The sequence below is a fragment of the Lepisosteus platostomus genome, chromosome 2 (genome assembly GCF_059453375.1).
Source record: "Lepisosteus platostomus isolate fLepPlt1 chromosome 2, fLepPlt1.hap1, whole genome shotgun sequence".
In the NCBI taxonomy this organism is placed as follows: Eukaryota; Metazoa; Chordata; class Actinopteri; order Semionotiformes; family Lepisosteidae; genus Lepisosteus; species Lepisosteus platostomus.
Window position 1 is genome coordinate 5,779,302 of NC_142612.1, and position 27,833 is coordinate 5,807,134.

General features: G+C 43.1%; 1 protein-coding gene across 3 annotated transcripts; it reads left to right on the forward strand.

Moving 5' to 3' along the window:
- On the forward strand, positions 1-27,377 carry grtp1a (growth hormone regulated TBC protein 1a). Of its 3 annotated transcripts, XM_088647460.1 has the most exons (9): positions 8-757; positions 1,063-1,172; positions 3,583-3,734; positions 10,031-10,189; positions 13,683-13,807; positions 16,863-16,959; positions 24,072-24,244; positions 25,131-25,316; positions 26,376-27,377. In XM_088647460.1, exons 2-9 carry the CDS (start codon positions 1,087-1,089, stop codon positions 26,466-26,468), a joined length of 1,071 nt encoding a protein of 356 aa, XP_088503586.1. In that variant the 5' UTR covers positions 8-757; positions 1,063-1,086; the 3' UTR covers positions 26,469-27,377. The 3 variants fall into 3 exon arrangements, with proteins under 3 accessions (XP_088503599.1, XP_088503586.1, XP_088503575.1); XM_088647449.1 differs by having other exon boundaries at positions 9-1,172; XM_088647473.1 differs by lacking the exon at positions 26,376-27,377 and having other exon boundaries at positions 1-1,172; positions 24,072-24,364; positions 25,131-25,270.
- Positions 27,378-27,833: the final 456 nt, after the last annotated feature.

Genomic DNA, 27,833 nt, shown 5'->3' on the forward strand with positions numbered 1-27,833 from the left:
TCCACTTACAAAATGCGTGGGATTGGTTTAGAGGGAACACGGGCCTGAAGGGTTAGGTTATACGTCTATTTAGATTTTTAAACTTATTTTTCGTCATGATGGCAACCGTGATGTGCCCACCTCCGTGGTAGGAAACGCACACCGCGGTGTCCGGTGTACCGAACAGCGCTTTACAATTGATTAATTGGATCCGGTTGCAGATGACTTCCTGTCCGTAGATGGGATTAAGCAGGACGAGGGGGAGAGCCCTGAGAGCTGAAGGAGGGTGATGTGTAGCCGGTTGGCTGTTTCCACAAGCTCCACCCTGCCCCTTGACGGACAGGTGCCCGGCGTCCTCGGGGTGTCGGGAGCTACTGTAGGTCGCGGAGAGGAAAGTACGCCGGAGTTTCAGGGAGAGGCGAGGCAACCAGCCGACAGGTCTGGGGCGAGAAGAGTCTTCAGTCGCAGGTCGAAGAAGAGGGGCGAATCGTGTCAGGTCTGTCTTTCTCCGCACGGTGACATTTTGCAAGAAGAAGAAGAAGAAGAAAAAGAAGAAGACCATGACCATGAGCGTCGCCGGTTTGCAAAGGTGGAAAACGACAGGTGAAGACTGAGAGCTGCGTGCACTGTTGGGCAGAGCAGACGGGACTACGAGTGGGACACGGGCAAGGTTAAAAACAACAACAACAACAACAACAACCGGAGGCACAGGCACAGACGTCGTGGCTTGTTTGTTTTGGCTTTTTTTTATAAAATTCCCATCGTGGGTTTTACCCAGGTGAGCCTGCTAGCTGGATGATCAGGTGTAAACGTGTGCTTTTGCCGGTGTCTGAAGCGGCAGCTGGCGTTGCGCGTTTCTACTCAAATGCCGTCCCCACTTCGGCCGTGAACTTTGGAGTGCCCATCGAGCCGTGGCTCCAGTCCCTGCCTGGGAGGTGCTCGTACAGCCCCGTACTGGGACTCGCCCCGGGCCGCTGCTGTTACACTTCACCTGTCTGAGTCCGGAAGGGAGGGGGGAAGAAGCACTAGGACTTTTCTTTTTGCCGGCTTGCTTTTCAGTCTAGTTTTTTGTTTTTGCAAAAGAAAAAAGCCGCCCTCCCGATTTCAATGGAGAGCAAAGCGAACGGGACACGCGGAGCGCACCGCGGCGAAGCTGACAGGAGCAGGACAACTGCGAAAGATCGGGTGCAAAGGTAAAATTCCCCTGGATATTTTTTTTTTATCATCAGGCCGACTCGAGCGTCAAAATCCAGTTTAATGTCTTTTGAAGAGGTGTGCTGCTGTCTGAGTCGCGCTTTATTTTCATTTCTACTTAAAACTACCTGCTCAAAGGGCGATTTGTTTCAAGGTAAATAGTGTGACATGCTTAACGTTATTGAATTCGCTTTAATAAGTCTTTTTTTAATTTTAATCCGTTATTTAACCTGATATGTCAGATGTGAAAGAAGTGAGCGTTTTTCCACACCAAACATTTGAGAAATTCCTGTAATACTCTATTGGCGTATGGTCACAGGTTTACAAGAGCGCAGTAAAATATTTAGTAAACGGAATACGAATACAAATACTGAACATAATTTGTTAAAGGATGATGTTTTTAAATGCTTATCAGAATGAGCTGATGTAAATACATAATTGCATGTTATACGTATTTATCATGCATTTTATAGTTTATTCAGAGTAATTTTAGTTACCAGTAACGTATATTCAATGGAATCAATTTGATTATATGGCATTAAAAGGTGTTTAGGTAGGTTAGAAAAGGCTTATCTTAAACTGACTAGAATTACATCAAACACCAGTCCGATCTGCGTGCTTCAGAGTGTAACAACATAACCAAAGCTTGTACTGTATGCAGTCCAGAACACAAGATAACCGTGTGGGTGGGTGTATTACATATTTCTTTTTAGAAGCTGGAATATTTGTATTGCGAGTTTGAAATTAAACGGAGCTGTTCAATGTACTGTAAATGTAGTTTTCAAATTAGCTTCTCATATCGTGAACAACCATGTGAGCAAGTGTTCCGTAAGGTACATACAGTATTTCTACATTGTTCGGAGGTACTCAGATATAGGTTTTGAATCTTGTATAAGGAGTTTGTCGTTTTAGTATCGTATCATAGCAAATTCCGAAGATTTTTTTTACAGCATTCCGAGATCGTCTTTGAATCATCTCTCCTGGGCTGTCTGTCTATCGGATTGAATATTATATGTGCAGGTACGACGAAGAGGGTGTAAAACCTAGTTTGCTGCATTACCTTTATTTACTTTTTAATAGTAAGCAAATAGCTTTGTGGGTTATGTGATATAAAAATACTAAACTCAAGTCATGAAATTTCATGAGCACACCAGGCGCTCTGTATTTTGGATTTGAGTGGAGCTCCCATTGCCAATAGGAGCCGATTTAGAATTGTTGACGCCGTTGAAAGGCACACGAATTTAAATGCAAGGACGGTAGAAGACGCACAGTGCAGCTCGCAGGCAAGCAGACGAGATGGGCTCAATGGCGTGCTTCCATTTGTAACCTTTCTTATGTAAATGTCTGCCGTCCCGGTTGGCTAGAAACTGAGGCCTTGCCAAGGTCCCATTGTGGCTGAGGACGGGGGCACCTGTGAACATGAAGTCTGCAGATCAAAAGAGGCCAGTTGGCCTGTTATGCATTGCTTGGTGCGGTAGTTAATGGATATGAAGATGTTATCCAGCTATATCTTGGGGGGGACAAAATAGCAGCATGGGTTCTGACAACAGTGTTGGTGAGCTCGTTCCTGTCTCCCAACAAAACCTGTTATAAAGACGTTCCTCCTCTCCTGTGTTTTCAGTGTGCTTACCCTTAGTTTGCGTTGGTGTCTTCTGGTTTGTGTTTCTGTTCGTTCTGAGGTCGTCCGCAGGGTTACCTGCCAGTGAATGCTTGAATCGGGCCAGTTTGCAGTCTTCAAGACTGAAAAGGCAAAGTTCTTTCCTCCTGACAGAGGAGGCCATGCCCTGGCCTTCAGAGCTGGATCACACCTTGCATGAAACGCCAGGCATCCCGTCGGTGGGACCAGGGGAGAAAACCTGTTGAACATTCCTTTCTCGCCTCTGTCATCTGTTACTAAAACCCTCCAGACCCAAGCATGGTTTAAATTAACTCAACTTTTAGCAGAATGTTTTTCTTCATGCTGTACCTGCAGTTGAGCCCTAAGGTTAGATGAATTTATTGAGCATCTTTGATCCCGAAGAAAAAGGAGATTAGTTTCTGCAGAAGAAACATGGGTTAATTGCAAAACTGAATTCACCCTTAAATGCAATAGGCTGTATTCTGCTTTTTTTTTTCTCAAGCAGTACAATTTGCAATGAGGGTAAAATGCAATTGGTGGTCAATAGGGTTGTTTTGTTAAGGCAGCTTAAGTTTTCTTAAATCATCGGCATAATAAATAGTTGAGCAAGGAGAAAATGAGCGTTTTGGAGACTCAATCGTCTCACCCCCCTTCACCTCTCTCCCCTGAACCGACCCTCACAGGATAAGAGACCCCTGACTAGGGCGATTCAGCAATGTGCGTTTCTCCCTAATGAATCACCGCTCTGTCATTTCGTCCCCAGTTTACAATGTGTCTCTTTGTTTCAATAGGATTGATCCCTACGGCTTTGAGAGATCAGAAGACTTTGATTATGACTCTTATGAGGAGTTTATGTCCACCTACCTCCAGATCCTCACCAGGAGATCCATCAAGTGGTCCAAGCTCCTACAGGGAAAGAGCAATGTGGAGAGAAACCTTAAAGGTAACTTTCCTCCTTCAGACCCTTGCTGCCAGTTCTGGATACCAGAGCTATTTCTTTGACTCCAACACATATGAGAATATAACCGGTTAAAAACTGAGAGGCCGTTTGGCCCATCAGATCCCTGTGGTTGCTAGTTGCCAGTTAATGTGAGGATTGCGTCTAGCTGCTTCTTGAAAAAAGGCCAGTTATCAGCCCCAGCAGCAGAACTCGCTTCACGCCCTCCTCCCTGCATGGAGGTTCTCACCTCCACTTAATTCTTGCGGGTCATGTTTCCCTCCTTGTGTTGACTTTGTCGGATCTGTTCTCATAGCCTCCTGCGTGCAAGAATAGAAAGTCTCAGTTCTTTCGACCTTTCAAAGTAGGGCATTTATTTAAGCGGAGGAATGTATCTTATTGCTTTTCTCTGGACTGATTCCAGAGCAATAACGTATTTTTTGTATCCTTGTGACCATAATTGTATGCTTTGTTCTAAACTAAAAAGTTTTTTGACAAAAATATCATATCATTCTATTTGCCTGTTTTGCCTTCCCACATAGGGCCTGTTGTTGCATAGTAAACGAGACAGAGGCCTTCCTGTGCTAGTATCTGGGACTCACACCATGTGATGTATGTCCTTGAATTTATAGCATTATGTTTTGTTCGTGGATGCCCTTAAAAAATTAATTTACCCTTTGCTGCAGTTAACATTTAAAACCATATGTTTTAAAAAGTCGGTATCTAAAAGGTTAAGCAAATTTAGCTTTCCTCCATTGCAGTGCTTCGTCAAAATAGGAATGACAGTGGAGTTTTAGACCTAGTGACATATCACTTGAGTCCTTACTATGAGTGAAGTGAAATTTCCTTTTGCTGTTTAGGTGTGAACGCTGGAATTGGAGAAGCTAGATTTCAGATTATTGTTGCCTAGAGAGGTTAATGACATTTAAAGTCGGAGAAACCACTAATGATTTAACGTGGTCCCAGCATGCAACTGGAACTACAAAGAAAGAGCGACGGTGCCTTTACTTCCTCAGGCCGTTTGAAAAATGGGGTCTATCTTCGACTGCCCTTACCACCTTCTACAGGTGCGCCACTGAGAGTGTGCTCACGTGTGGGATCACAGCAGCTCACTGTCTGACTGGAAGGCGTTACAGGGGGTGGTCAGGTCAGCCCAGTCCATCACTGGGGTACAGCTCCCCTCTACTGTGGACATTTTTACAACTCGCTGTCTCAGGAAGGCTGGGAGTATCGCTAAGGACACCAGTCATCCTGGTTTCTCACTTTTCTCCCCCCTTCCCTCTGGTCAGCGTTATAGGAGCATAAAGAGACGAACCTCCAGATTCAGAGACAGTTTATTCCCACAAACTGTCAGATTACTGAACTCTACGCCTACCAAAGGCTCACACCGATGTGTCTTTTTAAAGTTGTAGGTTATTTAACTTGTTGTTGTTGCTGCTGTTCTGTGTTTTTCTGATAACTCATTTAATGTCTTTGTATCAGAGCATACATACAAATAAGCATTTCATTGCACTTGTGTGTATGACAAACTCAACTGAAATGCAAGATTTTAAAAGAAATTAATGTGCATTGTATAAGATGCAATAATAACAGTATGCTTGCAGGAAGAGAATACATTTTCTCAGTGTGCAGTATGAGAGAACTAGGTTTAATTTTCGAATTCACGGTCTCTGGTCCCAGTTTATGTAGATTTTCCCTTTGCATATTTTTATTGTTATCAGGTCATATGCTTTAATGTGTTCTGAAAAGGTGCAGTGTGCTACTGTGTCTTTGGAAAAATTCAAATTAACGCACAGTATTACCAGCAGGCATTTTGTAATGCTAAATTTCACCAAGTTGTTCTCTGTTTATTGTGTGTTCTTGTGAATTCTAGAAGCCTGCTTTCCAGTGTTCTACAGACTGTACCTGAACATTGCATTGTATGGCGTTAGAGCAACACATTATGGTTTTCAACAAGTACCTATAATTGCATATAAGGGTGTTTTGGGCTTGTCAGTGAAAATGCTGTTGTCTGCGGAGTATAATGCAGATACAAAGCTGACTGAGCATCAGGCAGATTTCTTCAATCACACATCTTTAATATGTCTTGTAATTCGGTTCTCCTTTTGCTAGAACCCATTCAGAAAATTTTCTTTTCTAGTCTTTTATGGCCTGTTGAAACTAGAATGTCCTGCCAGTAGATATTCATTGAGCTCTGCATCTGGGTTTCTGATTCCTGTTGGGCCTGCAAAGTCATGTCAAAAGACATTGCAGTGAAGGGTCTAAGTGACTTGACTTGAACTTGACTTGAACTTTATTGCCATATGTAACCGGTGCTGGTACAATGGAATTCTTACTTACAGAAAGAAAAAAAAAAAAACAAAACAAAGTGCAAACAGTGCATCAAGACAATGTACAAACAAACAATAGACAATGTGCAAGTAAACATGCAGACAGTTTGAATGTAAACAATACAGACGTGTAAACAATGACTGGAGACGTACAATAAATAAATTACAATGAGGTAGATGGTGATGGTGTAGGTGTGGTCCGAGGGGGATGGCTAAATGTGTTCGCCAGTCTCACTGCTTGTGGATAGAAGCTATTGAAGAATCTAGTGGTAAGTGTCCGTATGCTCTTATATCTCTTGCCTGAGGGCAGTGGGGTGAAGAGCTGTGGACACTGCCCAAAGTTAATCTCGCAGAGAAACGGCTGTGAATTGTGAGCCATTAAACAATTAAACCACAGTCAGGGTAAACACTCTGCAAAGGTTCTTTTGTGTGACTGAAGAAAGAACCGAGGTTTTGAGTTTCACAGCACATAAAATGTGTTTTTCATTGAGTGATTGTTTGTGGTTGAATAATTCTGTGAATGCAACTTGCTCTGCATCTCGCGTGTATAAAACTGATCATTTTGACAACCAATATTTTACCACCTAATTTGACAACTATGGTAAATAACTTCAGAATACTCAGCATGGCTACATTTAACATGGGTGCAGACATGTTAGGGTTTCTGTGTCCTGCTGCCTGTACTGTAAGTATTGTTGTACATCAACAAAAATATTTTTATAGAAAAATGTTTTCTGCATTCCTACAGCATGGGAGTATTACTTCCATCCTTCTGTTTTCTAACTGCTTTATCCAATACAAGGTCCCAGGGAAGCGAGAGCTATCCCAGCAAGCAGCAAGCAGCGAGTGCAAGGCAGGGAACACCCTGGATAGGACACCAGTCCATAACAGGGCACATACACACCACACCAGAGCCGATTTTCCCAGAAGCCAGTTAACCTACCAGTATGTGTTTGGACTGTGGGAGGAAACTGGAGCACCTGGAGGAAACCCACATGAACCCAGAGATGACATGCTGACTCCATGCAGACCAGGAACTGATCCCAGGGCCCCAGCTTTGTAAGGCAGCCAGGCTAGCAAATCTATACACCCAATAGTTACATTTAATAAAATCAGTTTTTGATCTGAATATACTATGTGCCTCCACTCTAACAGTGCACTGTAAAGTTAAGTAAGATCTTTGTTGTTGTTTTTTTTTCTGGCTGCACAGTATGAATTTTAGGTTTACATGCTATATCTTCAGCAATTAGAGTACTTGGGCATATTACTTAGAAACATTTTAAAACATTTTCTAAATGAATAACGCTGGAGCTTTCTTTTTTAAATGAAAAGTTGCACAACACTGAACCAACTAAAACTGTTGTAAATCTCTCATCGTGCTGCACTTGCATGGTAGTAAATATTAGTCTGTATCATATAAAGGCTGTTGTCTTTTCAAATCCCTTGAAGTTAGGGTGTAACTTGGGCAATGCTTAAAACTTTTATTAAGTTTTATCTCTTACAAGTCAAATTTCAGACTCTTCCTGATTACCCTGACAAATCTGAACCAGTTTGCTGATTAATATTTGTTCTAAACAAGTGATTGCAGTGTAGTTTGCGGCCATTATACTGTAATTTTATTTTGGCTGGCTGAAGCACAGAATGCCTCCAGTGAATTAATAGACATTTGAGTGTATTTATAGGTTAATTTACATTGCAATTTTTTTTAAATGGAAAAAACAGCTATGGAAACAAGCTACTGTATTTGTCTGTATTTTTCTTCTGTATCCTGAAATTTATACGTAGTGTATAAACCCATAAAATGTCCTTTGTTCTGTTGAACTTTCAGAGACTTCAGATCAGACCGTGATCAAGATACTCCAGAATCATACTTGATCAGCAGTGAACACTTATTCTTCTCTGTTTGTCTCTTTGCAGCAGTAGTAGGAGAATGGGGAGTTGTTTGCCATACGTACAGGTACACTGGAATTCTTATTCGTGCTGATGTCTTGGGACTCGCACAGTACAGCAGACGTCACCATACGATGTAGACAGTACATCACAGTATAATACACAATACAACCAGAACAAGAAATATATAGTAGTGAAAGAAACAAAAACGTCGTAGACCATGCAAAAAGTGTGTAGTGCAGATGTGTATAGAGTCAGAGACATTGCAGTGAGCTGTTAAGGATTCACAGTGCAGTGGGATAGAAGCTGTTCTTCAGTCTAGTGGTCTGTGTTTGAACAGTGTGGTACTGCTGGCCAGAGCACAGGGGTGAGATCCTGAATGATGGATTGGGCTTTACTGTGACGGCGGACGGTGTGAATCTCACCGATTGACAGTCAGTCACATCCTGTACTCCTCTGTGCTGTTGCCACAAGCCCTTGTAGTGCGTCTCTGTCATGCACGGTAGTACTGCTGTACTGTACCTCACAGTGATGCCACTAGTGAGGACACTTTCTATGCTGCTGTGGTAAAAGTTCATGAGGAGCTGCTTCCCCACACCGCATTGCTTTAAGCACCACAGAAAGTGCAGGCGCTGTTGTGCCTTTTAAAGACTGGCTACAAGATGCAAGATGGCAGCGCTCCATGGTGACATCGCGCATGCAGCTTTCTCATTCCTGGTGTTTATTTTCATGTTGTGTCTTTTTGTAAGAGCCAGCCCCTCTCTACCTCTTAGATTGGATGGGGAGGGTCTAAGACAGAACCTAATACTTAACCAGAAAAGGATGGATGAGATCCTTGGATCAGTTTAGAATGGGCTCCTTTCATTTGAAGCTTTTCTTTTGTTTCTTACAAAGCAGAAAATCTCATGAGTGTATTTCGTTGGAGGCCGAGTTCGGAGTATAAAACTTCTCTTCAGGCAGACAGTGCATTTGACTTTATTCACCCCTCTTATTTGAACACTGGCTCATTGCACTTTTTAGTTCTTGTGAATAGCTTCGTGTTTTTAAGAAGAAAGCAGTGGTCTGTTGTGTGAGATATTGTAATAGCAATATGGTGTGAAAAATAGATTTTCAGCGTTTTGAGTTTACCTGGGTAGTTTTTCGTGCTGGTGACTTTTATGAGGCATAATGTGGTCTTGTTACTGTATGTTACGTAGTTTTGTTTAGGGCTCATCATAGGGACATATTCTGTTTAGAGGTGAATGTGAAAGTTTATCCTAAAGCTCATGGGGATAATGTCTTCTGAACAGCTACCATTGGGAATAATTAATCCAGGAATGAACTGCAAGGTTTTAATTGTCTTTCCTATCCATGGGGCCATGGAAGCATATTGCTTCTTAGAAGATGAAAACAAACACATAATCTGATTAGATACTTTGAAGTTGGCCTTCATCTCTACAGGGTAATACATGAAATGAGAAAGGCAGTACTTTAATTTTACTAGAATTTCCAAGTAAGAGTCCATTTCAACAGTTTTTCTATTTCTTTGCTACAGCCCGGAGTCTGATAGCTTCTTTCCAATTTCGTTCAGTTGTAGTCTCTATGTGCTGTGCACTGTCCTGTGTTATTTTTGTGCTGGTAATATCCTGACGTTTCAGTGTGTTTGTCATTTCCTTGAATTAATAATGAAACAGATGGGTCTCTGCAGCGACCATATGTAACATTTCACGCTCTTGAAATTACATCGATTAAATGAGGTAAAGTGTTTTTAAAACTGATGCAGCTTCATGGATATTACATATACTGTATGTGATGTATACTTTTTCCACTTTTCTGCCTTTGCGCTAAACTGCTTGTTATTTGGGAAGATAGAACTATGCAAAATGTCCTTTTTAATGCGTTTAACCATGCTTCTGTCGTCATGCGAAACCTACTGACTCTGCCCTCTTCTACCTGACCTGAGAAGCTGTGGCTTTGTGAGAAGCTCAGGCCTAGCAGTGAGTAGGTGCTGTAGGATGAAAACTGGTGCCCAAGCAGGACCTGGCCCAGTGTCACGGCCATGGTGTGTAACCAGGAGCGATGTGTGTGTGTGTGTGTTGCCAGTAAAGAGGTACGTCCGGAAAGGCATTCCAAACGAGCACCGCTCGCTCATCTGGATGACGGCCAGTGGGGCTCAGGAGCAGATGGAGAAGAACCCGGGCTACTACTGCAAGCTGCTGGAGGCCGAGCACGACGCCAAGCTGGTGGACACCATCAAGACAGGTAGGAGCTCTGCCTTGCAAATCTCGCAAGAGGAGGAGTCTCGTCCGATGCGCTCCGATAGCGCTGGGTTCGGCTGCACTGAGGAAGTAATGGAAATGTGGCTGACTCATCTGATTTAGCACGCCTTCTTTAAAGGTCCGGTCTTTCGCCTGACATTGGGAACCGTGGCAGAGTAATTCTGCATTGAGCCGGTGTGGACAGGACAATTTTATCAAAATCAAAGAAACGATCTTTGCTACTGTAATATGAGCTGTTTTTCATTTTGGTATGGATTGAAAGCCAGCTCCGAAACTGTTGCCGGGAAAGGTGTGTGTAAAGTCATTGTGTATGATTAAAATGCCAATTACCATTTTACACTGTAAAACCTGACTGTAAGGAAAAAAAGGGGAATTTCCAAAACTGTATTTTGCATGAGTTGGCAGCTGTGCTCCACCATTAACATAAAAAGGGTGTGGATGCGACTACAGTGCAGCCTGGCAGAGAGGCAGAGGTTCAGACTAACCCACAGGGTCAGAGCCTGTTGAAAGTAGAGCAGAGCAGCATTATAAGCCAACCTGTTAGTGACAGCTGGGGGTCTTTCTGATTGACGTGCGACAGAGGGGTTCAGGATCTCATCACGCAGCTCTTTCACAAAAACCTTCTCCATTAGCTGTCCTCTGCCCTAGAGGTTTTTGTGACTGAAGACATGAAGGCTTTAAACTGAATTGTCATTTTTTTTCCTGTATTGCAACCCCCACAATTAATATTAGGCTAGCCTTCTATTTAAGAATTATGATTACGGAAAAAGTGATGGAGGCTGATTGTTTTTATAAGAATGGTATTTGGAGGGTTACCGTTTACTGCAATTCCGTCCCTTGCTCTGTCACCTGCTGCTGCATTGTGGGAAATGAGCGTGACATTTCAGCTTTAAATCTGATTTTATTTGCTGTGCAGCTCCAGGCAGCAAATGGGTTAAAGAAGTGCTTATCAGCTTCTTAAGGTTAAATCCTTGATCTGTGTAAAAAGTAGGTTAACTAAGCCCTATGGTTGACAGAGGGCAAGCTTTTTCATGTGGTCGCTGAAGTCAAAGGCAAACAGCACACACTCGGCACATGAGTACACGCACTCACACACAGACACACCCTTGCTCAGTCACATGACCCAGCCTGATTGACCTGAACAAGTGTGGCCGTGGGTAAGCTTCCTGGAGTCTGTGCAGAAGGGGAGCTCAGACCTCACTCAGGGCTGGTTTCTGTTTACCCTACAATCGTCAGTGTGCTCAGGGCAGTAACCCCAGGAAAGACTTGAACAGGCTTCTCTCTGCCGTTGTATGTTCCACTGAAACTAGAGGTATGAGGCTCGCAGTGACGTTCTAAAAAACCATTTTGTTGGTGAAAAACTATGCTCTTAGAATCTGGTCTTTTTCTCACCATGTAATTTAGGTTAGGCCTTCTAGAGAATATTACATACTGAGCTTCAATAGAAACATATCGCTCTGTTTATATACTGTAAACAAGTGTGTTTTTAGAAAAATGCAGTTGATTTACATGTTGTTTGGTGTCATTTTGATTAATTGATTATAAATGACTAATGAAATAATTTAGTGCTCATGCAGCAAAGTCAGATAATTGAGATAAATGGGCGCAGCCTATAACATGATTAAACCTGTTGAACTATGCTTCAGACGCACTAGGTGTGCTGAGTGGCCCCTCCTTATTTGTAAGCATCATTATGTTTGCAGGTTAAGCCTGGTAGAAATCGAGAAAGATAAACCCAGACAGTAACAAGTATTATCAAGGGAATAGTTTAGGCTCACCTGTGTGCTGGAGAGGCTGGATTCAGCCTGCACACTATTGCTAGTCATCTGGGGTGATCACAGCCATCAGACAGTCTGGAGATACGGGAGTATCAGAACTCTGGATAGAAGTGCAGCCAAGTCCTCTTGAGTGCTGAGTCAAGCTTGTGTAGGCCACACAGATGGGTGTCAGTGAGAGCAGCGCTGACATGCAGAATGAGATGATAATTGTTTCTAACAGAGCAGCCGATTGGGAGGTCTGGGCAGGAGTGTCTAACTGAGATCTTGATCCCAGAGAGTGATGGGTGTTGCCGTCCTTCCTGCAGGCTGACAGTATTCCAGCGGGGACGGCGGGCGTCCCCACGCTGCTTGTGTAACGAGGGAGAAAGCAATGTGATGGCTTGATCTAGAGATGCTCATCTCGCTATATCAAGGGTCTATGAGAGGAATGGGACAGAATCCTACAAAACTGCGCTTGCAAAGTGCAGAGCTTGATTCATGGGTTGGTGGCTTTCATCAGCGGCCACACCTGCGACCAGCCTGAGACGGTCGCATTTAATCCCCTGTTGATGAGCAGGATTAAGCAGAATGTATCTATCCATGCAATGAAATGTCAGCATAACTGCTACAAAAAAGATTGGTATTATTCCCTTAATCACTTTGTGAATTTGTTGCAGTTATTTTGATTTTTCAGTGCAGTACTGCTGTTGCTAAAAGTCCAGGGATTCAGGAAATGATTTTGGTTGGATTTTTCTATGTGTCATGTACTGTATGTATTGGTCACTTTGTTTTCCTTTTGCTTCATGAAGCATAAGTGCTGTATCAGTGATTTGGTTTTGCTGATGAAGAAGCGTGTCCTCATTGGATAGGAACTGGGTGTGTTGTGGCTAAACTGCCTTTAAAGAATGTAAACCAGGTTATGCTTACACTTCTGAAAAGGACTTTTGCCTTCAGGACAGACTTGGCAATGCTGAAGTCAGATTTCCATGTTCCATTTTGTGACAAAAATACAGGCACGTTAAAAAAAAGAGATGAAAACTGAATTGTGTTCAAAGTAAATTTCCAGATTCATGAAGAACAGTGTAACTTTCTTCACATCTTTCTAAGACTCTTTCAGTTTTTTTTTCTTTTAGGACATTTATGGAATAATAAATACAGTTTAGGCAGTATATGGGTAATTTTTTTTTCAGGTTTGAACCCCTCAACGTTTTCAAGACCGACTTTGTCCCGTTAAGGAAAATTGCTATTATATATTTGGAAGTTATTAAATACTCCATTCCTAAGTAATCCATGATCCATGCGTGGTTTCTGGAGTGAACTTCATGTTTCTTCAAAGATGCATGCCTAGTAAATACCATGACTCCTTCCCACACTTGCTAGCGATTCTCCAGTTGTGCAGCTTTTTCCACTATAGTGCAGAGTGCTGACTCTGCCTGGTCTTCCTTGACTTTGAACAGATAGATTAATTCTGAGGTATTGCCTCTTGTTCGGTCGAGCGAATAACTACGTACAGCAGCCCCTGAGGCTGAGAGGTGGCTGGTTAGCACTGCAGCCTCACAGCTGCTGGGACCCGAGTTTGATTCTGCTCTGGGCAAAAAATCTAGAAAATATTTTTTCTTCTGATTTAATTGCTGTTTGGAGAGGTGCAAGAACACCAGCAGTCAGTCTCGGCGGTTGAATGCTGATATATTTTAACGGCGTTGTTTTGCTCTCTTACAGATCTGAACAGGACTTTCCCTGACAACATCCAGTTCCGCAAAACTGCTGAGCCCTGCTTACAGCATGCACTGTTTAATGTGCTGGTAGCTTATGGCCATCACAACAAGAATGTGGGGTACTGTCAGGTACTGTATGTGATAACCTCCCTGTGCTCTACAATCGGTTCTCGGCTTCCTGGAGTTCTGCACTGAAAACCTCTTGCATTGTTAAGGAGTCTTTTTAACTGTCCCCTCCCTTGTTGGTTAAAGAAAAGCAGTGCAGTCTTCCTAAAAAACATGAAGAGTTAATCTTTTTGTAAACACAGTTTTTCATTCTCGGCGCCTTCACTCTGGAAACTCGTTTGTTAATAAGTAACTTCGAAAAAAACTGCGACTCAAGACATGAAGGTAAAAAAAGTGTTTGACAAAATATCTTCGTTATTCGAGCACCTGTGTCAGTCCAGTGCATTCTTGCATGTTTTCATCTGCATTTGAGTTAAGCTGATGCACCTACATAAAACACCTTTTGCTGTGAAATATAAAATTAGGTCCCAGCTCAGTGGAAAGCAGAACTTGGGAACAATGTTGATGTATCACTGCTGGTGGTTCCCGTCTATCGCTGTTTTATCCATCGAGTTTAGAAGGCCGTAATCTGACTCTTAAAATAAACAACTACAGATTATCTGCTCATTCATAGAAGCAGGAACTTCAGACTTCACTTTTTCACCTTTTAGTGTGCTGAGCCCTGTCTGTTTAATTGGATTTTGCTCCATATAAACGGACTCCTATATTTCAGGCTTTTATTTGTATGCTCTTGGAGCCTCTTCCTCTGAGTGGAAGATGTCAGATCTTCTATGGCCAGTTCACTACTCACTCCAAACCCTCCAGCAGAGCACATGCTGTAACCGATTTGAGTTGCTTTAAAAGTTAACCTCAGCAGGAAATGTGACGTGTCCTGTGCCAATGCTAATAGCCATTAAATTTGTCCAGGGAATTGCATATAACTTTTGCATTTGCAAAATTTTTGAAGCACAGAGGGTGATTAACCTCCTGTGCTTTCCTTCCAAAGTGTCCCTTCCTGTGATCTGAATGCCAGTACAACACCTGTGGCTAGAAGGCTGTGTTTTTCTTCAAACAAGACTCCAGTCTTGTAAAGAGGATGAATTTCCTTGTGGTTTTGGGGACAGGCAGCTGAAAAACTGGAGCTGCTGACCTAAAAAGGAGGTTTTATAACAAAGCCTTTCCATAACCGTTGCATAATTTTTACATCACATTATTTCACCCTTTTTGTTTTTAATCTCTCGGTGTTGTGTAAAATAGTTTTATTCATTCTAGACCCACTGAAAACCTAGCAGTCCTTGCTGGGAGCGTCCTTCCATGAAGGACAAAATACAATGGTTATGTTCAAAATCAGTAAGGAAGATGCTAAAACAAAACAAAGGGAAATACTATTGTATGCATTAATCTTTTGAAGTGCTTGATTTCAGGATGATGTCGATGTGCATTTTTACCTTTCTGTGCCATTGCCTAAAACACCGGGGTCTGCAGGGGCCCTTTGTGCTGTGCTCAGCAGCTGGAGGATATCAGACCTTTGGTTCAGTTGACTTCTATTGTCAGTGAATCGGACAGATCAGTTTTCAGAGGATTAAAGTCCACTGTTGGACAGCATTCCCACTGCTCACTCTCCCTTCTCAGTCAGCAGAGCAGGGCTGCACTCTGTGAGCAATGTGATGTAAAACGCACTCGTCAGCACACAACACGGCCCCGCTTCACAAACGAGAGCCTGGGTGCCTTGCACCCTGCGGAACTGCTGCTGAACGAGCCGTCAGCACGGGGACAAGGAGCACCAGCGCAATGAGCGCAGGACGGCGGGCTGGAGGAACGGGATGATCCTCTGCTCTGCGCTTTGTGCTGTCCTTACAAGGAAGCGAGCCCTGCGGTTCCCCGTGACCGCTGGTGCCGGAGGCAGGAAGGGCTGATTTAAGGCTCTGGAGGAGGAGTATGACGTGTTCGGATGAGTGAATTCAGCACACCTCGGAATTCGTTTTTAATTGTTGACGTTTCAGAACGGCTGTTTGTGTGATTTGCAAGATTTATGCAATGTCTCGTAGTCGTGTTAATGCATTCTTTTCGGTGGATAAGCCCTTTGAAAGGGCTGTAAGAAATCAATCTGACACTTAAATGTCTCTTTTTTTTTTTTCCCCCAAGATCAGTTTTACTTACTGATTTCATTAGCATGTTCAGAGCAATGGAGGATAAACTCTGGCCAGAGACCTCTGCTTGACTCTGAAATAATTACCAAGCCTGAAACTAAGCTTCAGCCCCAATCGTCTTCTAGTGTCAGAAACCTCTAATTGTTATTATCCAGACAGTGTGGTGCTATTTTGACGCCTGGAGAAGTTTCATTGAAGATTTTTTTTCTCCCAGTTTAAAATGAGAAAGCCTTCACCGAGCGCAACACAGACTGAGTGTTTAAATCTTGATTCGGGTATTGGAAATCCCGAAACCCATTGATGGTCAATCCAGCACCAACACATGGGGGATTTAGGAATTCTCCCTCTGTGGAAAACCGTTCAGAAATAACCTGATGGATGCCTTTCACACATTAGCTGCTGGAAGAGCCTCCCTTTGTCCTGCTGGTTCATGTCAATGCTTGCAGAGAACACGACTTGGCAATGTCCTAGAACTTTCCAACACATTTAGAGCAGAGAGTGGCCCCATTTGCTTTCATTTGCTTCTCCTCTACAGTCCCCTTCATTTCAACAGCACCTCAGCGATGACTCTTTCCAGGTTGGTGCTCACTGTAATTCACACTTCATCTGATGTGTCTCCTTACCGCTGGGCTCAGTTGGACGTCCTGGGGGATCATCACGGCCGTCTCTCTCGGTGGCAGTGGGTCACAGCTGTTTGCGGCGCGTCCCTTGTCCTCCGTCTAAAATCTAGTTAAAACTCGAATAAATTACCGTTGGCATCTGCGTCATTCCGAAATAAATGTGTTGACAACCTTTGCTCTGAAGCTAGATCTCATTAAAGCGGCTTTTTTGCCCCCAGTTCACCACGTTTAAAAGTCCACCTTTTCATCCGCTGTGTTTAGATGCTTCATTAACACCTTTCCAGTCGGATGAATCTGCCCAATTCCAGTAGCTCTGACGTTCGCCTTTGGTTCTGCCCCGATTTGAAGCCGGTTTGGTTCCATTTACAGGGCATGAATTTCATAACCGGATACCTGATCATCGTCACCAAAGATGAAGAGAAGTCGTTTTGGTTGCTGGAGGCCCTGCTGGGACGAATACTACCTGGTAAGAGAAGTGCAGTGAATTACCTGTTTTACTGGGGGGAAAAGGCGAATGGTATGTTTATTTTCAATATTTCTTGATGCCTTCCTGTGGCGTCTCAGATTTTAAGTACCATTTCTCTGTCACTGCTAGAAGCCGTTTTCTGCCTGAGCTTATGTCTTGTAAGTAAGTCGTGGGCCATATATATGACAGCTAAGTGGGTCGGGAGTGTTGCTTCAGGGCAGCTGTTCCCAACCATTGATGACCACTCCTCTGAAGCGGTGGCTCTGTGGCTGGAAGGTTGCCAGTTCAAATCCCGCAGCCAGCAGAGGAATCCTACTCTGTTGGGCCCCTGAGCAAGGCCCTTAACCCCAACTGCTCCAGGGGCGCTGTGTAAATGGCTGACCCTGCGCTCTGACCCCCAGCTTCTCTCCCTGTCTGTGTGTCTCATAGAGAGCAAGCTGGGGTATGTGAAAAGACAAAAGACAGCAAGCTGGGGTATGTGCAAGAAATTGTAAAGGGTTAATAAAGTGATGTTATGTTAGGAACATAACAGAAATGCCGTATTCTGATTGTAAAGACAGGGTGTTGTCTTCTTTTTTTCCCCACACACATCATATGACTTTTTGTGAGATGGATATAAGAAATGATTTAAGTTCTCCTTTTAACATGACTCTATTTCCAGTTCTGCTGTATTCTTCTGTTGAAAACTGATATCGTGACGTGATGAAGCTTAAACAGGGCTGGGAAGTTCAGTTTTCAATTTGTGCGTTTCAGTGAAATGGGAAGAATTATTTTCCTGATTCTCGTTTGTATTTAAGTTAAATATTTAAATTAAGTAGGTGCCCTTCTCTGATTTTAAAAAACATTTGAAACGCTAAGTGTCTCATCTTTTGCGGTTGTCAGGTTATTTGGATCGATATTCATTTTCTCACCAGGCATAAAGGCAACTCAAGCTCACAGCCCCCAAAAAATCTTTTAAGCACTTTGAGTTCCCACAGCTGTCGTGTGGTGAGGGTGAGCTGAGGGGTGATTCCCAGACGACCTTGCTCTGTTCAAGCATGTTAACCCGAGCTGACAGGGTAGGCCTTACAGCACTAATATCTGCAGGTGACCTGTGTGATGATCTCCAGAGAGCCTCCCTGGAGCAGGATTTATACATCTGAAATGTTGAATTCACATTTCTTACTTGCTCCGGTCATGAAATCACGCGTCAGCCACCTCAGCAGTAATTTTAAACTTGCGAAGCTGAAAGCTCTGGAACTGGATGATAACCAGAGGACCTGGAGGAGTGAAAGAGTGACCCGAGGAGATTGTTTTAAAACCCCCTCAGTGGTGTGGCATTTCACAGTGCGTGCTGTGTGTCGCGTCGTGAGATGATTGAGGGGGACGAGGAGCTGGGAAGTTAGCAGGAGAGCTGTGTGCACACAGTACGCAGCCTGAGTCATTGTCACCATCCTCTTTGTGTTTCTGCCCTAACCGGCATCGCTCAGTCCACTGCATCAGACCAACTTTAAAAAATGTAATGTCAGTGTTTACATGTACTATATTGTCGGTACCATTGAAAACCGACTCGGTTCTCCTAAAAAGAAACTAAAAAGTTTTAGTAAAAATTTTAAAATTCCTCTTAAGATTTTCAATGAAGAGGTGGGCATCTTGAGTTTATGAAAAAGTAACCGTGATGATTGGTTGAGTGGTGCATACCTCCTGTTAGGAGGAAAATGAAATATTCTAGTTCACGTTTGAATACTGTAGCAGCTGGGTTGCTGGATTAAACTGCCAGACCCTAGACTCACCAGGCATGATACTGACCACGTGCACAGTCTGGGCCAGAGACATGCAGGCTTTCAAGCTGCCTTGCCTGTCAACCACGTTATCAGTTCTTCTCTGACTCCCCCTGGGCTGACGGGCCCTTCTGAACTTCATTCAGCGGCAAGTCCTCTCGCAGCCTGGGGGACCGGCTGAAACACACTGCTCCTCAGCACTTGGCCTAACTTGAGTTCATGTGCCCAAAACCTCTAACCCAGAAACAGTTTTCAAATAAATAACAAAATGAAGATTGATATCTTTCAAGCTGTCACGGGACGTCATGATGTCAAAATGATTTAATCCTTCCATATCCCTTTGTGTTTATCTTTCTACATGGGTTTAGAGTCCCTGAATAATCTCGCACTAAGATCCTGGTTTCTTGAAAGTGGATCCGTGTGAAACAAGGTACCAAGTTCTGGATTATGAGTGTGGATTTGTTGGATAACTATTTTGGATCTGAACAGCTGTAATAAGAATGTTTACTGTCCAGATTTCAGGATCTGATCGGCCCCTTGTTAAATGAGCGTTTCTGATCTTTCTTGACGTCTGAGGCTTTGCTGTAGGCGGACTGTGACTGGAGTTTTCCTGGAAGCAATGACAGATTTGGCATGTTTCCCCATGGGAGGCTGTACTCATGTCAGTCAGGATGGCCTCGACTTGTCACACAGCAGCAACACCTGTGAGCCTGACTGCTCCTTTGTTTGATATCAGATCTCCTGCAAGGCACTATGGAACACCTGCAATGTGAACAATGGCCAATGGCTCTGCGGACTTTTGGCAGAAAGCATGTTTCATCCTTGTTCCTTCCCTGCTGATGTTGTTAATGGTTGAGATTGAGATGCAAATCAGGAATGCATACAAGGAAAGACCATGTTTAAATGATGCACTGCTACATATATTCTTGCAGACATATGCAGAGAGGCAGTTTCCAAGTTTTGATGGAATGAAGGACATTTAGTATTTAAAGTGACTCTTGGATTCAGGGTTGTTGGACTAGGCTTTCATAGTGTACATGTTGGCCCACTCACAGAGAGCACGTTAAATCATGTAATACTTGTTGCAATCTTTCTAATGAGTCTAAGCATGCACTGCTTTGTAGAAGTGCCTACTTGTGAAGATACAGGAAATATAAGGAACCTGTGATGCATTATACTGTATGATACTGACTTCTACCAAAATTAAACTTGGATCCATGTTGCTAAAAAGTTCACCGTCCTCTGAAACGAAGATCTGAATTTGTGTCAGGGTGATTTGGATGAATACCATTGGCTGTGGATCAATTCAGTTATCCCAACAGCAAAGCTTCTTCCTGGACTAGATATTGGATATATTCTCTGTGTTCAGCACTGAAAGAGTTAAAGGGTTAATCCCTTGCCCTTCTCCATTGCAAGAGATCCTCAAGCCTGCCTGTGGTTAACCCTCTGGACTCCACTGCTGCTCAAGCTACAGTACAGGAGACGGTATCGGCTACTACTGTACTGTCCAATCACAGTGTGATTCTTGGGTCTTCTAAGTATTCTCACTTGTGTATTACTGGCTTCTGGGTGTGACGGACAAGTCTGAACATTCAGGCAAGAGGGCCCTGCTGTACTCTAGATGTGCCAGTGTGTTATCTGGAGCTCACTGGGCCAGCTGTGTGTCTCCGCTCAGTGGAGAACTCGCTCCACGTCTGGCGAGGGCTGGACAGAGTGTAGAGGCTTCCGATTCATGGTGGAACAATGAGAAACGGGTCGGGGGCAGTTACTGATCGCTGACCAGTTTGTTTTTTTTTTCCTGTAAAATCTTTGTCGCAGAAAGGAGGTCGAGGCAAGAGTTCCATCGTCACATTGGGAAGTTAAAGTAAGGCACAGGTGACAAATCGATGCCACCGCCAACAAAAACCTCGTGAAGAAAATAAATGTGCAAAACAGTAGTTTCTTGTTCATTGTTTTGCACAGGGCTGTAGCAGGTGAATTGCACGTTCTGGGTCACCAAATTCTCAAGGAAACCGGAATGCCGAATGCGATGTCCGAATGCTGTGAGCAGGGGGGCTACACCTCCTGTCCTGCATGTGCGATTTGTTATGCCATGCTGCTGTTCACAGCCACAGTCTCAGCTGTTCAGCGAGCTCCTTATGTCTCATTAATCATCATACAGGGGCGCTGCAATAACCTGTTTAATTAGAAGCGACTGTCGTGAGTAATATGTAGAAGCTTGAATTAGCATAATTTTGTAGCTACAGCCAAAGTAAGTAAGATCTGACTTTCACAGGTTACCGTGTTAAAGGCGTTATTGCAGGGTACTCATTAAAGTAGTAGGATTACAAATGCACAAGATTCTTTGTAGTTTTGTTCATTCATAACCTAATAAGTTTGGAATTTATTTCCAGTCTAGTTTGTGTCTCAAGGGTCCAGACATTAATTAGGACTTGTGGGTAACTGGGGTGTTTGTGTCAAAGGTCGTTGGGGCTTAGTTTCCAACACAAAAGCATCACTGGACTGCTGGGCTAAGCCTTGTCTCCAAATGGGGACCCTGAGGGTCCTGGCTTCTCCACCAGAAGATTGTTTCTGACAGTCGCATCGAACTTCGGTGGAGTACAGTACATGCCTCTAGTCACAGGAGCTCTGTTTTTCTGAACCTGGACTGAAGAATGAAAAGAGCATTTCATTGTGATTTGCAGTTCAGCTTTTTGTTCTTTTCATACTTTAGACATGGCTGCTTTTTGACAACAAATTGGATCTACATAATACAGCTTTTGTGTGCTGCTTATGTAAAAGAAAGTCACCCCTTGTGAAGCATTGTGGCAGTTTTTAGTTTGCCTCCGTGTTCAATAGACCTTAGGCTCCAGGCAAGACGAAAGCTTTCTTCAAAGTATGTTTGAAAAACATTTATAGTGAGATTTACTTTATGAAATGTACAACGGTGTTCAAAACGTTAAGCATGCTAATGGCTTCTGGGGTTTTTCAATAGAATTTTCCTAACGTCTGTGAGATGTTTCCTAAAATGAGGATGTCCCCAATCCCTGCCTGAAAATGTTTTTTGTATTTATTTCAGATTTACTTTTAAACGCGTCTAAATTGCAGTCTGTACTGACATCAAATGATCACATTTATGTACACCATTGCTGAAAAATTGTATCCCAGGGGTTGAAGTAAAAAAACGGGCTTGTATAACTTTGGGGGTTTTCCTTTCAATACTTATTCTCAAAAACATATTCAAGAATCTTTCATTTCCAGGATGCTTTCCAAGTCAATTAACCTGTATTAAAGTTAGGAAAGGAATCAAAAAACATCATTGGTTTCACCCTAGATATAATCACAGTATGATTGTTTTGAATTTTTTTAGCTACACTCAACTGAATTCTGTTGAGAATTCCTTTCACTACAGCAGAGGATTTCTGAGTTTTCAATCTAGTTTTGTTCAGTACAGAGACAAACCCCCATGTCGGTTGTAAAAAGCTCTTAAGACCTCAGTTGATTTGAAGGCGTGTAATGTTCTTACTCTCTGCCAGCTGTCACTTCCTTTACTGTCATGTTAATGCTCATAAGCTCAATAGTCAGCACTTAAAACCTCTTATTGTTTATGATGCACTGGGTGTTGTCTGTCTTTTCATAGAAGAACGGTGGTTTTTAGTAGATGATATTACTGTGTGCTCTGATGCCCATAGCATGCCACTGTTCGAGACGGTGGAGTTTGATACTGTGGATCTTTTTTCCTCCTCTCATTAACCCCTTCTTTCTTGAAACTTCACAAAATTATATGCAAGGAAAAAACCAAATCCTCTGATGGACTTGAGGTTTCTAAGAGAAAGTTTCCTACATTTCTTGCGTTTGTAAGGATTTCCTTCTAAGCAGAGGTACAGGTGGAGGGAGGAGTTGCATCACTGAGTTTTGCTAATGCACAGAGAAGGAGGATAAAAACAATTGTGGAAATGCAACTGAAAACGAATTTCCAGCGGTGCGGATTGGAAAAAATATTTCAGATGAGCTTTCGATTGGCGGTAGTTGTTTTCACTGAGATTCAGTTGTATGTGTGGGTCTGTGCATTCAGCTGTTTTTTTATTTTGTCTGTGAATGTGGAAAACATCCTTAACTGCTTGCAGAGCCCCTGAGTATTGTGAAGAGATAGTGATAGTTGTTCTGAGAAGGGCACAGAGCTTGTGAACAGCACTTCACACAGTCTGTTCTATTTGTGGACGGCCCACCCCAAGCTATGTATAACTAGGAACAGGGTCACGTGGCCCTGCAATCCGTACTTTATCTCCAGGGAATCTCATTAAAAGCAGTGTAATAATGGAAGCTTAGTCTGCGGTAGCTGTCTTTTCCTGGGAGAGAAGAGGGGTGAGGGATTGTGGGGTTTACCTCGGCCGGGACAGAACTCAAGCTCCTGCCAGCTTCCGGCTCAAATTCTCTTTCCTGGCTACAACACTAAGCCTCGAGTGAGGCAACCAAAATGGCCTCTATTGTCTCTTCTTGGAGCATTCTAACTTTTCTTTTTGAGTTTGTCCTTCAGCGTGTAAAATGCTCATACAGCTGGATTTAGATGTGGAGAGTCTAGGACAATACTTTTCTTCTCTTGGTGCACTACTTGGTTATTCTATGTAAACTGTTTCTGTAGACTTCAGGATTCATTCTGTCTTTGCTACCATTAGTTACAATATCAATAATGAGTGAGTGACGTGGTTCCAGAGAGGGCCAGGCATGTCCAGGCCATGACACCACCTCCACCAGGTGAGCCAGGAGAGCTTCTGAATAATGTTTTATTTGATTTATAAAGTTAGAAGTTTCAACAGATGTGACCAAGATCAATCTTTACTGAAGTGTGGCGAAAGAAAGGAACTACAGGTGCTCCAGAATAACACCACCTCACCTGTGAAACATGGCCTTGCCTGCAACTGTATAGATTGTGGGTAATCAAGATCAGGGCGGTTTTATTGATGTATAAATTGGGCTCTTTGGAATTTGACAAAACAAATGACCCTGTGAAAGAGCGTCTCAAAATCCGTCTCTGTAACGGTTACTCCAAATTACAAGTTATCTGAAGGAAGATCTTTTAAAAAAAAAAATTTGAACATTTCTGAGCGGGTTATAGGTTGCGGGCCTACGAAGCCCAAAAGCAAGTTTTTGACAATCCTGTAATGCTTCTCAAACAGAAGACATTTTCTGGTATAATATTTGAGCAAAACAAGGGTGCTTTCCCCTTCACAGGGAATTTCTACAGCCTGTGTAGTAAGTGTCATGCCTCCTTGTAAGTCGTTTCCTGGGGTTTCTGTGCTTTTCTCAGTCGGGGAGCGAAGGCTGGAGAAACACACCGATGTTGACGGGCTCGTTGAACTGGTGTTCCCGCAGATTATTACACTCCTGCCATGCTGGGCCTGAAGACGGACCAGGAGGTGCTGGGTGAGCTGGTGAGGCTGAAGGTGCCAGCAGTGTCCCAGATCATGGTCCAGCACAACGTCATGTGGACCCTGGTGGTCTCCCGCTGGTTCATCTGCCTGTTCATCGACATCCTACCTGTGGAGGTGAGAGCCCCTGGACTGCGGTTCAGAACCCCGACTCCAAACCAACACGACCAACACTCGGAGTGCTGTAAGAACAGCTGAGAATGAAAAGCCCTGTTTATCTGAGATACAGGTGGCTAAGTAGGTATTTAGTTTTCAAACTAATGTTAATTTAAAAATAAATGTGCAATTACCCATTCTTGACGTCTTGTACCGCAGGTCTGATTAAGCAGAAATGTTAAGTTGACGCATTTGTCCCTTTAGCGTCATCTGGAGTTTGGCTTTTCCCCAGGAACTATGTTTGTAGGAAACTGTTTCAAAGTCTCTGGCTCCTGGCTGGTTAGACTAAATCGGAGGTCTCCAACTACATTCCTGTGGGGCCTGCAGGCTGGTGTTCCAAGCATGTTCTCAGTGCGTCAGGTTATTTTATTAGATTTATAACTGTAATACTTATAACTGGACTTACATCAGGGAAAGCAGTTTCCAGAAGAGCTGTCCCTGATGTAAGTCCAGTTACAAGAAACCTATTCACATCCAGCAAGAAGTTATCAATTTGTTTCTGTGAAATGTCAATATTGTCTTAGTGTCTTGAACCCATCATCCATTAGATGAAACGTATGGTGAGATAGTTGCTAGGGTGCTAAATTCCATATTGCTGTCCATCAAGTTCTGCAGATTACATGGTATCAATGGAGATTCTTCACAAATGAGGCCAATGGAAAGTAAATTGTGCATGTCCCTTGAGAGACGAAAGCATGATTAATTGATAAATCCTAATTGATTTTCTGGCAGCTGCTGTCCCTTTCTTTCCAGCCTCCCTGATGACAGCTGCAAAGTGTCAGCAACGACTGGTCCTCGCCCCTCGCTGCATTGCTCATACTCCTGTCAACTTTCTGTTTCTTCACAGACCGTTCTGAGAATCTGGGATTGCATGTTCTACGAGGGATCAAAAATAATCTTCCGCGTGGCCTTGACGTTAATCAAGCACAACCAGGCTTTAATCTTGCAAGGCAAAAACTTCCCCGATATCTGTGACAAGTTCAAGGAGATCATCCATGGGGCGTTTGTGGAGGACTGTCACGCGTTCATGCAGGTGAGCTTATTTGCTTTGGGGAAGACAGCGTCTAAAGATGGCAAGCTAGCTGACATGCTGGGTTTGCATCACGGGTTAGCTGTCATTACGCCAAAACGTCTATCAATGGCAAAGCAAAACCCTTGGAGTTTTGTGGCGTTGGCATCCTGGAGGGTCTTGCTTTCCTGTGTGGGGGGGGACAGAGTGACAAACGGGGGTCTCTTGGGGCACAATTGGTGAGGGCAGTTGCTCAGAAGGCAGGTTGTGGCTGTAGTCCATGGTGCTACCTGGCTGAGGAGGATTCTCCAAGCAGCTCAAGTGCCTGCAGTCTGGGTGAGATTCTGCTCTCCAGGGTAGCCTGGCCTTGCCCTGCAACAGCTAGACCTGTGACTTGCTGAGCACTTGTGTGTGAGTAAACTCTCCTTCGGTCCATGCGGACTTTGCTGTACGTTCCTCATCCCCCCTGGTCTGGTTTGCACTGGCATTTCCCCCCAAACTAGAAGAGGATATAAAAAATGAATGCCGAGCGAAATTCTCGGCTTACTTGAAAATCAGGTGGTGGTGCTGAAGATGAGATTTAAAAAGAACCGTTGCATTTTGCTTTCATGAACCGTGCTGACTTTTAGGTTTGCCTAGTCTTGTGAAACTAGGAACAGAGCAGTATGATTTGTGGGATGTTGAGGAGATGTTTTCCTCTGCATGTCCTCTGAATTACCTCCCAGTCGCAGTGCATGAATAAGCCTGTATAGATTGGAAAATGTTATGAGTTCCATGTGGTGTTGGGAAAAGCTCTGCATTTTGTCTGTTTTTGAAAATTATGGTTTGAAAATTATGCAGAACTTTGTGCTCCAATACCAAGAAGAAATAGTAAAGCAAATAATGAATATTTGCAGTTCTGTGTTTTCTTAATGGAGTGCATTGCTTTAATACTTTTTAAAATGATCAAAGTTCCTCAATCTGAAATGATTGTGTCCTCACACTTGTTGAACGTTTGAGTGAATTGCTTTATGACATAGTTACTCCTGTGATACTACATTCCTGTAGCAAGGTGGAAATAAACAGCCATGTTTCTCTTTTCAGAAAATCTTTACAGAGCCTGGAAGTCTTTCCATGACAACAGTCAACAAGCTCCGTGAGATGTGCAGAGCCAGAATCCTGTCCCAGGAACAGTGACTGCTTCCAAACTGAGCAACTAGATGCTGTAGCAAGATTCTTAACATTCCAGTACAATATCTTTTGCACTGAGTGTAAAACTTTTACCAATTTCCAAGACTGTTAGGTACCTGACCAGTTTACGGCCTTTCAAAAGATTGTTGTACAAAATCTGCACTGTAGTGTATGAATAGATATAAGTTTAACCAAATGACTAAATATTTGATGTGCACTTGTGATTTATGCTGATTTTGACTAGTCTTAAGCCCGAGAGAGTACTTCTGAAGGGTAAAAAAATCTCTATAAAAGTTCTTCCTTTTTAATCTTCATGCCTCTGCACTTTACCTATTTTAGAATGTAAGAGTTCATTAAGGATATTTAATATGGCATTTAACAACCATTGTCAATCTGGAACATTGGGTCATCTTTCTGCACTCTGCACTGAAGTTAAATCAGTCCCTTCAGTTTATGTATCTAAATCAATCAGCACTGCTAGGGGAGAGATCTTTTACTGTATCAGTCCCAGACTGTTATTGTATATTTGTTTTTAATTGTTTTAGTTTGTAAAAAAAACATGATTTAAGATCTGTGACATTTCTATTCAGACTGCTCTTTTTAATGTATGAAAAGATTGGGGTTGAAAATTTTATCACTTTTCATATGCTGTCTACAATCGGCGAGGCAGTGAGGATTTCATTTTAATCTTTTATAATAATGAATCTGATAAATGTTCTGTATTTTAGATGTATACAATACTTGAATTTTCTTCTCCTGAATACTTATTTCTGCAAATGTAGCGTGACCTATCAAATAGGATTACTTTTTTATAATGGATGTAGCGCTGCTGAAGTATTTGTTTTGTATTCAGTAGATGTGTGCAGGGCACTGTTTAAGATTTGTTTTGTATATGCATTAAAATTAAGTCATGAATTTGTCTGCTGTAGTTGTTTAGTGGATGGATATTTGGTGGAGGCAGGGTTTGCCACCCCTGTGTGTCCTGCGGGGGGGTCCTGGACCACTTCCGTGTGCCGTCTTACATCTGTATTCATGGATCGAGAGCTGTGTCCACATTATTTGCGATAAGAGGAGCAAATAACATTTGAGGCGGGTATCGAGCTCTGCCAAGGGTGTCTTGTCTCGTCTCCTGGTCCTGATCTGCGTGAGCAGAGTGCAGCTGAGACTTTGCATATATCCAGTATGGGGACTGGAAGGCTGCATCTGTGCTGTTCTCTTTGCCCCAGGTGAACCGATCTCTGGTGAGCACTGTGCCAGCCTGCAGTCAGGACAGGGCTCAGCACCTTCAAAGCTGAAGTCATGGTTTCTGATTTGGGAAAGGGGCTTGTTCTCTCCAGGGGAAGCCACACGCCCCTGCCCCCAGTGGAGGTC